Raw genomic sequence first — 14,192 nt, 5'->3', positions numbered from 1 at the left:
TTTCTTTTATTTTATTTTTTTAATAATATCTTTAAGCACCATGATTTGCAAACATGTTTATAGTTGGGTTTCAGTCATAAAAAGAATACCCCTTCATCAGTGCAACATTCCCATCACCAATGTCTACCATCTCCCTCCTCCCCACCCCCTGCCTGTGTTCAAGACAGGCATTCTACTTCTCTAACAATTAACATTGTCATGATAGTTATTTCTCTAACTGCACTCACCATTCTTTGTGGTGAGCTTCCTATCATGGACTGGTTCTTCCAGCCCTCATCTCTATTGTCCGGATATTATTACAATAATGTCTTTTATTTTTCTTAAAACCCATAGATAGTGAGACTATTTTGTGTCTTTCTATCTCCCTCTGACTTAATTCACTCAGCATAATAGTTTCCATGTCCATCCATGTATAGGAAATTTCATCTCTCCTGATGGCTGCATAATATTCCATTGTGTATATGTACCACAGTTTCTTTAGCCATTCATCTGTTGAAGGGTAGCTTGGTTGTTTCCAGAGCGTGTGTGTGTGCGTGCGTGTGTGTGTGTGTGTGTGTGTGTGTGTGTATGTGTGTGTGTGTTATAGCTGGATCATATGGGTGCTTAATTTCTAGTTTATTGAGAAATCTTCATATTGTTTTCCATAAAGACTTCTTTTCTAAGGCTCATCATCTTCCAGTATTTTTTCTTTCTACTTATTAAATTTTTCCAAAGCCAAGTATTTGATGTTCTGATTTATATTTATTTCCAGGCTTTCTAAGAAGCAGAAAAAAAAGAAACAGAAACCTCTAGCACAGGTATGTTTAAAAGTTTTCTGATATTAAATATCAAACATAATATTTTGGGGACATACACCGGGTCAATGAGAGAATTTTCACTCTCATTTTAATGTTGACTATAAGACTTAATAAAAAAAAGTTGAAAATAGTTACTGTAGTGCATTTCTCCTCTTTTATTCATGCAGGTTAATTTATTCACTATAGCTGGCTGTTTAAAAATCTTGTATGTGTGGGGCCGGAGAGATAGCACAGCGGTAAGGTGTTTGCCTTAGATGCAGAAGGATGGTGGTTCGAATCCCGGCATACCATATGGTCCCCCGAGCCTGCCAGGAATGATTTCTGAGCATAGAGCCAGGAGTAACCCCTGAGCACTGCCGGGTGTGACCCAAAAACCAATATATTATATATATATGTATATATATAATATTTTATATAAATATATAAAACCAATATATATATATATACAATTATGTTGTAGAATTTGAAGCCTCAGTTATAAAACTATGTAGTGAGTTAAATGTTCCTTTTATAAAATGACTCAGACCATCTTGCTCGCATAGAAACTATAACAATTATTTTTCAGAACATTTTCTCTCTTCCATGTGTCAGAATGATTAGAATAAGGACTAAATCCAAAGAAGATCACACATGTAAAAACATTACTTGTAATTCTTACTGTTGAAAATGCTTTAATTGACTACCCTATTTTTTTCTCTCGACTGTATTTTTCTCTAAACATTTTGTCTGTAGTTTCTGATTTTATCATTGAGAAAGCTCAGTACAAATCAGATTTTCTTTAGTACCTATTTTTTTGCATTTTTAAGCGCATATATATTACATATAATATATATTTTAACTTTTTAATCTTTTTTTATTGGGGGGGGTCCACATGCAGTTGTGCTCAAGGCTTACCCCTGACTCTGTATTCCAGTATCACTCCTTGTAGGGGCCGAGGAGCAAACCTGGGTGGACCATTTAAAAAGCATCTTACCCCCTGAGTTGTCTCTTTGGCTTCCCCTATTATTCTTTGAAGGGGAAGGTAATATGGAGACATACACTGTCAGATTAGAGAACAGGGAACAAGTATGGAAAAATCATGAAATTTTTAATTGGGAGAGTTTTCTGAATAGTCAACTATAATTGCAAAACCAATGAAAATTATAAAAGGAATCTCAAAAAGCTAAAATTCACTGTCAACAGAATGACTCAACAAAAAGGAAAAAATTAATTCAAGTTAACTTTTGAACTCTTTAATCTGAACACCCAACATGGTGTTCTTTTATTCTTTTATTCTTTTTTATTTGACTTTTTAATGATAACACCATGTTATTAAGATGTTAATAATTATTTCAGACATTAAAATTGTCCCAACACCAATCTCACCACCACTGTGACCTCCCTCCACTAGTAGTCCCAGTTTCCTACCCCAAGATTTTAACCTGCCCCCTTGAAGCTAAACTAAAATTATTTTATATTTTTTGTTACAACATAAAAGCAAATGAAATTATCAAAACTTAGATAAACAAGGGTTAATTTGAAATATTAGTTATATCTCTATAGTGTTTTTTTTTTTTTTTTTAGGTGGGGGGAATCACACTTGGCTCAGGGATCACTCCTGGCTCTACGCTCAGAAATTGCTCCTGGCAGGCTCAGAGGGCCATATGGGATGCCAGGATTCAAACCACCATCCTTCTGCATGCAAGGCAAATGCCCTACCTCCATGCTATCTCTTCAGCCCCTTTATAATGTTTGTTTTGTTTTTTTGTTTTTGGGCCACACCTGGTGGCACTCGGGTTACTCCTGGCTCTGTGCTCAGAAATCGCTCCTGGCTTGGGGACCATAAGGGACACCGAAGGATCGAACTGCTGTCTCTGCAGTTCGTGAAAGGCATATATATGCCCTACCCACTTGCGCCACCACTTTGTCCCATATCTCTATAGTGTTACTAAAGTCAGTGTCTTAATTCCTTGAGCTGGTGCCAGTTGAGCCTTCTTCATCACTATTTAGGCTCACTGAGCTTGGTGATCTTCTATGTAACTATGTAGACTTTCACATCAGATTTGTTGATCCTTCTGGGCTAACATTACTATGAAATATCGGTGTCAAGTGACTGCATGATCCAGATCTGAAACATTCTTGGTGGTGTGGCAGTTTGATATGGTTAAGTTGTAAACTGGGCTTTTTTTGTTCAAGTTGTAGGGGATGGGTGGCATTTGGCTGCTGTGGCCTCATGCATAATGGGGAATCTGCCCTCATCCACTGTGAGAAGGTCCTATAGTTTTCAGCCTGGACCACATTAATCTAGGAAGAATTGGTGGCCAGTATATGTCATCTGTTTTAAAGAGAACAACCTTAAAGGAAAGACTTTTGACTTTTCGTTAGTATATTTTGGTGGTGTGGTATGTTGTACTTTTTGTTTTGGAGCCACAACTGGCAATACTCAGGAGTTACTCCTGTCCCTGAACTCAGAAATTACTCTTGGTGATGCTCTGGAAACCATATTTGGCATCGGGGATCAAATCCAGGTCAACCACATGCCAGGCATGTGCTCTACCTGCTGTACTATTGTTCTAGCCCCTATATTATACTATAAGATCTTGAGGGAAAGAGGTCAAAAAGAATACATCAGGTAAAGTAATTCCTATGCATGTAGCTGATGGGAGGAGGGGGAGAGAGGCTGAAGGAAAGGAAAAGGAACAGTGGGGTTGGAATAAAAGAATTGGAAACGGTGATCTGCGCTCATGATTGTCAGATGCCTGTCTGTGCTAGCATTGTAAACTGAAAGGGTAGAGAAGCAGTATCAGACAGCAGTGACTCCTCACATACCTGGTCCATCCCCTTCCTCAGTGAAAGCAACTGGAGCTTGATCCATGGAGGAGAGGCTGATTTCCTTACTGGGATACTGAGAGGACAGATGAGCTGGATCATCTCATGCTAGACTCTAAGGAAGTGTTCATAAATTCATGGGGTACATCAGAAGTACCTAATGTCTGTTAAAGTAGGGAAAATTTGAGTCATCATAAAGAATAGTGCTCAACCAAAGGAACCAAAAATAGGGAGACAAAAGGAAATAACACAGCTGAGAGCAGAAATCAATGAAGTGGAAACCCGAAAAACAATCCAAAAGATCAATGAAAGCAGAAGTTGGTTCTTTGAAAAAATAAACAAAATTGATAGACCACTGGCAAAACTAACAAAGAGAAAGAGAAACTCGATAACTCGTATTAGGAATGAAAAAGGAGAGATCACTACTGATATGGCAGAGATTCAAAGGGTAATCAGAAACTACTTTGAAAAAGTCTATGCCACTAAAAATGAGAACCTTCCATGGTTGAATGAAGAGGATGTAGCATATCTAAACAACCCCATCACTACTTTGGAAATTAAGACAGTAATCAAATGTCTGCCCAAAAACAAAAGCCCAGGCCCAGATGAATTCAATAATGAATTCTTTCAAACCTTTCAAGAGGAACTACTACCAATCCTGGCAAGACTCTCATAAAATCGAAGAAACGGGAACACTTCCAAATAGCTTTTATGAAGCCAACATCACCTAGATAACTAAACCAGACAGAGATGCTACCAAAAAAGAAAATTACAGACCAATATCCCTGATGAACACAGATGCAAAGATCCTCAATAAAATCCTGGCAAATAGGATTCAATACTTCATTTAAGAAGATCATCCACTATGACCATCCCAGAAATGCAAGGATGATTTAACATCCATAAATCTATCAACATAATACACAACATTAACAGCAAGAAAAATAAAGATCACATGATCATATCAATAGATGCAGAGAAAGCATTTGATAAGGTCCAACACCCATTCTTGATTAAAACTCTCAGCAAGATGGGAATGAAAGGAACCTTTCTCAATATAGTTAAGGCCATCTACCACAAGCCAGAGGCAAATATCCCCAATGGAGAAAAACTAAAAGCTTTCCCTCTAAATTCTGGCACAATACAAGTCTGTCCTCTCTCACCGCTCCTATTCAACATAGCACTGAAAGTACTTGCTATAGTGATTAGGCAAGAAAAAGATATCAAGGGAATCCAGATAGGAAAGGAAGAAGTCAAGCTCTTGCTGTTTGCAGATAACATGATATTCTACTTAGAAAACCCTAAAGACTCTACCAAAAAGCTTCTAGAAACAATAGACTCATATAGCAAGGTGGCATGCTACAAAATTAACACACAAAAATCAATGGCCTTCCTATGCACCAATAGTAATAAGGAAGAAATGGACATTAAGAAAATAACCCCATTCACAGTAGTGCCACACAAACTCAAATATCTTGGAATCAACTTGACTAAAAATGTGAAGGACCTATACAAATAAAACTCTGCTCCAAGAAATAAGAGAGGACACGTGGAAATGGAAGCTCATACCCTGCTCATGGATTGGCAGGATTAACATCATCAAAATGGCAATACTCCCCAAGGCATTATACAGATTTAATGTGATCCCTCTAAAGATACCCATGACGTTCTTTAAAGAAGTGGATCAAACACTTAGGAAGTTCATCTGGAACAATAAACACCCTAGAATAGCTAAAGCAATCATTGGGAAAAAGAATATGGGAGGAATTACTTTTCCCAACTTTAAACTGTACTACAAAGCGATAGTTATCAAAACAGTATGGTATTGGAATAAAGACAGGACCCCAGATCAGTGGAATAGGCTTGAATACTGAGAATGTTCCCCAGACATACAATCACCTAATTTTTGATAAAGGAACAAGAAATCCTAAATGGAGCGAAATCTTCAACAAGTGGTGTTGGCATAACTGGCTAGCCACTTGCAAAAAATTGAACTTAGACCCTTGTTAACCTCATGTATAAAGGTAAAATCCAAATGGATGAAAGACCTCGATATCAGACCTGAAACCATAAGATATATAGAACAACATGTAGGTAAAACACTCCAGGACATTGAGACTAAAGGTATCTTCAAAGAGGAAACTGCACACTCCAAGCAAGTGAAAGCAGAGATTAACAGATGAGAATATATTAAGCTGAGAAGCTTCTGCTCCTCAAAGGAAATAGCACCCAGGATACAAGAGCCCCCCCACTGAGTGGGAGAAACTGTTCACTCAATACTCATCAGATAAGGGGCTAATCTCCAAAACATACAAGGCACTGACAGAACTTTACAAGAAAAAAACATCTAATCCCATCAAAAAATGGGGAGAAGAAATGGACAGACACTTTGACAAAGAAGAAATACAAATGGCCAAAAGACACATGAAGAAATGCTCCACATCACTAATCATCAGGGAGATGCAAATCAAATCAACTATGAGGTACCACCTCACACCACAGAGATTGGGACACATCACAAAGAATGAGAATAAACAGTGTTGGCGGTGATGTGGAGAGAAAGGAACTCATCCATTACTGGTGGGAATGCCGTCTCGTTCAACCTTTATGGAAAGTGATATGGAGATTCCTCCAAAAACTGGAAATTGAGCTCCCATACGATCCAGCTATACCACTCCTATGAATATACCCTAGGAACACAAAAATACAATACAAAAACCCCTTCCTTACACCTATATTCATTGCAGCACTATTTACCATAGCAAGACTCTGGAAACAACCAAGATACCCTTCAACAGACGAATGGCTAAAGAAACTGTGGTACATATACACAATGGAATATTATGCAGCTGTCAGGAGAGATGAAGTCATGAAATTTTCCTATATATGTATGTACATGGAATCTATTATGCTGAGTGAAATAAGTCAGAGAGAGAGAGAAAAATGCAGAATGGTCTCACTCATCTATGGGTTTTAAGAAAAATGAAAGACATTCTTGAAATAATTTTCAGACACAAAAGAGAGAAGGGCTGGAAGTTACAGCTCACCTCATAAAGCTGATCACAAACAGGGATGAGTTTTGTTAGAGAAATAACTACATTTCGAACTATCCTAATAATGAGAATGTATGAAGGTAATAGAAAGCCTGTCTAGGCGGGGGTTGGGTAGGGAGCAGGGAGACTTGGGACATTGGTCATGGGAATGTTACACTGGTGATGGGTGGTGTTCTTTACATGACTGAAACCCAAACAACACAATCATGTATGTAATCAAGGTGTTTAAATAAAAATATATTAAAGAATATAAAGAATAGTGTCAATCAGTTTACTAACATTGATTTTTTTGAAATACTATGTAACTTTGTGCCTAAAAACTAAAAGGAGATGGTAGGGAAGCCCTGACAGAAGGCTGTGAGTGGATGTAGAAAAATAACTGCTGTGCACTCACCTTTGTAACAAATAGGTGGCTCAGGAATCAATGCTGAGAACTACTTATTCGAAAGGGAAGAAGGTAAAAGGGGAAAATCTGGCAGCAGACACTTAACCTGACAATCAATTTAATCACTAAAAAATGGAACAGACATATTTTATCTCTTGGTATAACCTGTTGACAAGGACACTGCATTGTCTTTATATTCTTGCTAGAGGAGGAAAGAAACAAGCTGTGGGCCATCCCACAAAGTAATCAGTAGTTGTTGGTATACTGAATGAGAAACCGTAAAGATATTGTTCCAATAAAGAAGAGTTGAGAGAAATATAGCTGAATGATCTGTGTGTTTCTTGATCATAACTCCTTACGAGGGGTTGTTTTCAAGGAAGAGCACTGTTAGAATGTGGCTTTGGATCATGTGAGAGGGCGTCAGCATCATATCTTAAATATGAAGAGGCTGTTGTGGATATGGGTCATGGTGTATAACAAACAGCTGGGCAAGGGTGTGTGCTGAGAAGGAAGACAGGGAGGAAGAGAGGGAAAAAGCAGATGAGTAAAATGTTACCCCCTTTGTTTCCCCCCAAAGTTCCATTTAGGGCATATGTTTGAGGATTTCTCTTGTGTTTTATTTCCTCTTAACTAGAAATATAGTTGCTTATTGTAGATTATTTTGAAAGAATAGAAATGTATCTACTCTTCCCCTAATTTTTCCCTATGAATATTGAATTAGGACAGCAATATAGGCAAGAAAGAGGGAGGGATATTGAACTTACCTATATATTTTACATGTATATAATTGCATATATACAATTTTCTTCTGTTTTTGCTAGTACAATTCTAATTGAACCAGTGTTTTGGAAACATGAATTTTGGGGGTTGGGAAGAAGCATACCCAGTGGTGATTCATGGCAACACCCAGCTTGGTGCTCAGGGATTCTGCTGTGCCTGGTGTCAAACCTAGATCTGAATGCAAAACCTGCCTCTGGTCTCCTGAGCTACCTCCCCATCCTGGAAACATAATTTTTGTGTTTATTTTTGGGCTACACCCAGCAGTGCTCAGGACTTACTCTTGGCTCTGTGTTTAGGATCTCCTGGTGAGGATTGAAGGACTGTATGTGCTGCCAGGGATTGAACCTGGGTCCTCTGAATGCAAAGCAAGTGTCCTACCCACTATACTATTGATATATATATATATATATATATATATATATATATATATATATATATATATATATATATATATATATATATATATATATATGAGGAACTGTATTGCCCTAATTGTCCTTCTTGTATTCAGCCATTTACTTACTGAAAGTTTTGTGAGTTTTTTTCCTAATTTTCCTTCAATTTACTAATGATATTGACAGTAACAATACTGCATCTGCTCTAGAGGCAGAGAAATGGTAATAGCTGGTAGGTCATGTACACGTCCAATTCAGATTCAGTTCCTGGTACCTCATCTTGTCCCCTGAGCCCTACCAGTAATGTCACTGATAACAGAGCCAGGAGTAAGCCCTTATCATCACTGGGTGTGGTCACAAAACAAAAATAAGCAAATTTTTTTAAAAAAATTGTATTTGCTTTATCTTTTTATTTCCTGAGTGTACATTCCTAGCAGAGTATACCGATATCATCAGGGTCAACACCAGTCTCACAGTGTTTGTAATGGTACACATGTTTTCATACTTAGGATGTTGGTGATAGTCTAAATGAAAATGGACCTGAAGAACTAAAGATTGATCCAGAAGATGCCAATTTAATTCAAGATAATGCCAAAGAATTGGAAGATCATCCCAAAGAAAACATAAGTGCTAAGGAGATAGTAGAACTCTGTGATGACCCCAAAAGTGAAGCTAAAAGGTTGGTCACAGTTGCTTGTATAAGTAGTCAAGATTCGTATGTTTACTGTAGCAATAAATATTTCTCGTGACTGACCAAGTAGATGTTATCCATTACTTAATCATCAAGTCCTCATATATATATTGGAAAGAAAGTGCTAGAACACTACCCTCAGAGTTGTTTTATGGAGTAGCTACTCCCAACTCATTGCTCAAAAGTTTCTCCTAGCAGTGCTCGGAGGCCATGTGGTTCTTGGAAAAGAACATGCACATCCTGTGCTCAACCTGTGGACCTCTCTCCTGCCCAGGACATGATCTTTTAAGAAAATGCCTAGGGGGACTGAAGTGTTATGGTACAGTGGGTAGGGCATTTGCTTTGCACTTGGCTGACCCAGGTTTAATCCCCAGCATCTCATATGGTTTCCACGAGGAGTGATTGCTAAACACAGGACCAGGAGTAAGCTCTGAGCACAGCTGGGTGTAGCTCAAGCTCAAAAACCATCACTGGGAGTTGAAGAGATAGCACAGTGGTAGGGCGTTTGCCTTACATGCAGGAAGACAGTGGTTTGAATCCTGGCAACCCATATGGTCCCCTGTGCCTGCCAGGAATGAATTCTGAGTGCAGAGCCAGGGGTAACCCCTGAGCACCGCTGGTGTGACCCCCCCCAAAACGAAACAAAACAAAACAAAACAAAAAACCATCACCACCACCAACAAAATAGAAAGGAAAAGAAAATCCGAAGGGGAAAAGAAAATTCAAATCCAAGGATTTGGCAACTTGAGTTCGATCCCCCAGTATCCCATATGGTCCCCTGAGCACTGTCAGAAGTAATTCCTTAGTGCAGAGTTAAAAGTCCTGAATACTGCTAGGTGTGGCACACAGACCCCCTACCCTGCCAAGAAACAAAAATCCCTACTGTGCTAGAGGCATAGGAGGAAAGAGGCTTGATTTGCATATAGCTTGCCCTACTTTGATCCCCAGTACCACAATATGGTCACCTGAGGACAGCCAGCTGTGGCTGAGAAACAAGAAAATATGACAGACAGATGGGGTATGTGGAGGGGGAGAGAGAGAGAAAAGAGGGAGAGGGAGAGAGAAAAGAAGGAGAGGGAGAGAGAGAAAAGAGAAGGAGAGATAAAAGAGGGAGAGGAGAGAGGAGAGAGAAAAAAGGGAGAGAGAGAGAGAGACTAGAAAGAATCTCTTATTAAGAAATTCAGTTTTGGTTTGTTTTATATTTTGTGGCCACACTTGCTGACACTCAGGGCTTAATCCTGGCTCTACACATGGGTCCCCACGGGATTCCAGGTATTGAACACAGGTTGTCATTTACAAGGCAAGTGCTTTACCCACGGTACTATCTCTCCAGTTAACAAGCAAATTGAATTTTATGGAAAATATATTTAAGCATATTTATTATTTATTATAAGCTCTGAGAATGCTTGTCTTGCAAATGGCAAACCTGGATTTGATCCTGGCATTCCATGTGGTCCCTAAGTACCTCTTGGAGTAATTCCTGAGATCAGAGCCAAAAGTGACCCCTGAACTCTGCTGGGTGTAGTCCAAAAATACAAAAAAAAGTTTATTTTTCTCATTTAATTGTAGAATTATTAGTATGTTTACAAATTGTATAAGTTTAAGAAATTTTTGGGGGCAACCACATAATCTCATAGTATATCAGGTTCTACTGATTGTCTATGAAACTGATTTGTTTCAATAAATAGAGTATTAAGTGCTTTTATTTTTTATAAAAGCATGCAGTATAAAATTAAGATATACTTAGGGCTCTTAAATTTTCAGCTGTTTTAGGGGCCAGAGAGATAGCCTGGAGGTAGGGCACTTGCCTTGCATGTAGAAGGACAGTAGTTTGAATCCCGGCATTCCATATGGTCCCCCAAGCCTGCCAGGAGTGATTTCTGAGCAAAGTGCCAGGAGTGATCCCTGAGTGCTGCTGGGTGTGACCCAAAAAACAAAAAAAAGGGGCCGGAGAGATAGCACAGTGCCGTTTGCCTTGCAAGCAGCCGACTCAGGACCTAAGGTGGTTGGTTCGAATCCTGGTGTCCCATATGGTCCCCCCGTGCCTGACAGGAGCTATTTCTGAGCAGATAGCCAGGAGTAACCTCTGAGCACTGCTGGGTGTGGCTCAAAAAACAAAAACAAACAAAAACCAAAAAAAAATTTTTTTAGCTGTTTTAACTATTATAATAACATTTTTAATTTTTTCTGCTAAATTTGGTATTTAATTTGGTCTTTAAAATTATTTTTTAAGGTTATTTATTTGAGACATGAAAATCACTAGTGTCACTAATCTAATGTGCCTGTCCATCTTTGGGATTTTCTTGGGAGCAAGATGATAATTAAAAGGGTTATGTTATTATTAGATTCCTCTGAATTCTTTTATTTCTTTTCCAGTATTCCTAAATCCAAAGGAAAGAAAGCCAAAGAAGTGAAAAAGTCTGTTAAACCTACTGAACCGCAAACAATGGTAAGTCTTACTTGTACTCACAGCACCACAGCAGATCTTGTTCAAGCCACATAATCTTGGCCAGACTCTTTTTGGGGGGGTTTTGGGTCACACCCGGCAGCACTCAAGGATTATCCTTGGCTCTGAGCTCAGAAACGCACCTGGCAGGCTCAGGAGACCATATGGAATGCTAGGAATTGAACCACTGTCCTGGGTGGGCTGCATGCAAGGAAAAGGCAAATGCCCTACCGCTGTGTTATATCTCTAGCTCCCAGACTCGAGTTCTGAGTAAAGCAATCATGTCTCTGAAAAGGCTCTCTGGCCACTGAAGCAGTGTGGAGCCTCTAGCAGCTTTGTGTCACAATGTAGAATGGTGTCTGGATTGCCCCTCTTTTTCCCCTAAGTAACAGTAGCACCCTGGTTGTATAGGGTAGTTGAGGTCATAATAGTCACTGTTTTGTTTTCTACCACCTTGAAATGGGAAGCCTTGAGAGCCATAGCACAGCAGGAAGGTTAGCACAGCAGATAGGGCACTTACTTTTTTGATGCACTGACCTGGGATCAATCCCCAGCACCATGGAATAATCTGAGTTCAAAGCTAGGTAGCCCCAAACCAAAAACAAAATAGAAAACCATGTATGTCATGGGGTCATGCTGATTGAGTTCCTTTAGATCTTTGGGGGCTGGAGAAATAACTCAGAAGGATGGGATGCATGCCTGGAATACACACAAAATTTCCCCAAAAGTTATATTGATATTTATTTTTAATGGAAGTTCAATCTCAAGAATGGCTATTTCTGTTAAGCATGTTTAGTAAGATGTCTTTTTTGTGTAGAGTTTGGTTGGTTGGTTTTGTTTCGGGACCACACCTGGAGATGTTCAGTGATTACTCCTTGCACTGCACTCAGGATTTACTCCTGGCAGATTTGGGACCATATAGGATGCCAGGGATGAACCCGGCTCTGCCTGTGCAAAGCAAATGCCCTACCTTCTGCACTGTGCCAGTGCTGAAAATTTTTTTTATCTTCAAATTACTTGATATTTAAATTGTAAATGAAAACATCAAAGCGCACTACTCTAAACATCTAATATTTGTATTTGTGGCTTTGTTTTGTATTCTACCCCTCTCAGAGTGATGTTCTCATCAGCTGTACCACCTGCCATAGTGAATTTCCATCCCGGAATAAACTTTTTGACCATCTTAAGGCTACAGGTCATGCCAGAGCACCGTCATCGTCATCTTTAACCAATGTAGCAAGTACTCGGAGCAAGAAAGAGAAACGTAAAAACAGATAGAAATTCTGCCAACGCTTGTTATTTGATTGTGTCTAGATTCTAAAACCAAATATTGAACTGAAATCCAAAAGTGTTAAAAATTTCCGTGATCTGCAATTTAATGCATTGTGGAAGATTATTTTTTATCTTGTAAAAAAACATTCTTTTGTTTAATATATATATTTTTAAACATTTCATTAGTGATTAAATTCTACTTTTGCCATCCTAACTAACTTGATTGTCTCAAAACAGGGATATTGTAAAGTATGACTTTTTGTTTCTGTTGGCTTATGTGAACAGAAATGTACAGGGAAAATTAAATTATTTTAACACATACTAATACCTCTTTCTTATTTTATGAGTTTCATATTATAAAATTCAGGACGTTTGAAATTTTTTATACTTAGTGACTTGTCAAAAAGCTCACTTGATTTTATAATAGCCACAGGCTTTTTTTTCACCTGATATGCCAGTTTTGATTTTAAAATTGTTTCTGAATAATATTTTTGTTTACAGTATTTCTCCTTTCCACTCTTTCCCCCCAACAATGAAAGATGGAAATCTTAATTCAGTATAGATGGTTTTGCTTAAAGAGTAAGATCTCTTCGGGTTGTGCCTATGTAGATTTGATTTTGAGATTTGCTGGTATTTATCATCATGATTTATATTTTGATTTCCTTCTCTGGTTTGAATTGTGGAGGTGGGAGCAATTGAGTTTCTGTGGCACTTCCTCCTTATGCATGGTGACAGCTGTAAAGCATTGTGGATCAAGGTAGCAGATGATTCCAAATATATATGGACTCGAGCAAGGAATATGTGCTGCCTTTTATTTTATTGCCATTTCAGAAGTGTTTTATTTAGATGCTGGTGATTAAGTACAGGGAATTGGGTACATCCTCTGTGCTTTTCTGACCTAGGTTTGATTGCTGACATCCCTTTAGGTCCCCCAAAGACCACTAAGAGTAATTTTTGAGTGCAGAGCCAGGAGTAATCCTGAGGCGTGGCCACAAAACAACAAAACCCCAAGGTTTTATTTATTGTTTCTGTCAATCTGGAAACATTTCTACTGAAAGATCATTTAAAGGGCCTATATGTATGCCATCTATTTTATAGAAAAGATTAATTTAGTTAAGAATATGGAAAGGGGCTAGAGGATAGTGGGTAGGGCTCTATCCTTGTATATGTCCAACCTGGGTTTGATCTCTGGCATCCCATAGGTCCCCCAAACACTGCCAGGAAGAATTCCTGAGAGCAAAGTCAGGAGTAGCCTCTAAGCGTCACTGGGTGTGACACAAAAACATAAATATGGAAAATCTTAGGTGAATATAGGCAAGTGACTAAGTCAGCAAGAAGTCTTTTTTGTTTTTGTTTTAGGGTTAACCCAACAGATACATGTTAGATGTGTACAAGGCATGAGCCCTACTGCTCTACTATTGCTCCAGCCTAGTCCTTTTTTTTTTTGGCATTTTTTGGGTCACACCTGGCAGCACTCAAGGATTACTCCTGCTCTACACTCAGAAATCACTTTTGGCAAGCTCAGGGACCATATGGGATGCCGGGATTCGAACCACCGTCCTTCT

The 14,192-nt window shown here is 38.7% G+C and overlaps 1 protein-coding gene across 1 annotated transcript in view; it reads left to right on the top strand.

Moving 5' to 3' along the window:
• Positions 1 to 12,948, top strand: part of DNAJC21 (DnaJ heat shock protein family (Hsp40) member C21) — a 31,084-nt gene extending 18,136 nt beyond the window's left edge. Inside the window, 4 exon segments of the mRNA XM_049767687.1 lie at positions 752 to 797; positions 8,728 to 8,897; positions 11,286 to 11,358; positions 12,469 to 12,948. Of these exon segments, the coding sequence (XP_049623644.1) occupies positions 752 to 797; positions 8,728 to 8,897; positions 11,286 to 11,358; positions 12,469 to 12,633 (454 nt within the window). The 3' untranslated portion in view covers positions 12,634 to 12,948.
• Positions 12,949 to 14,192: the final 1,244 nt, after the last annotated feature.

This window comes from Suncus etruscus, chromosome 2, assembly GCF_024139225.1.
Source record: "Suncus etruscus isolate mSunEtr1 chromosome 2, mSunEtr1.pri.cur, whole genome shotgun sequence".
Classification (NCBI taxonomy): Eukaryota; Metazoa; Chordata; class Mammalia; order Eulipotyphla; family Soricidae; genus Suncus; species Suncus etruscus.
This window is presented reverse-complemented; position numbering and strand designations above follow the sequence as displayed.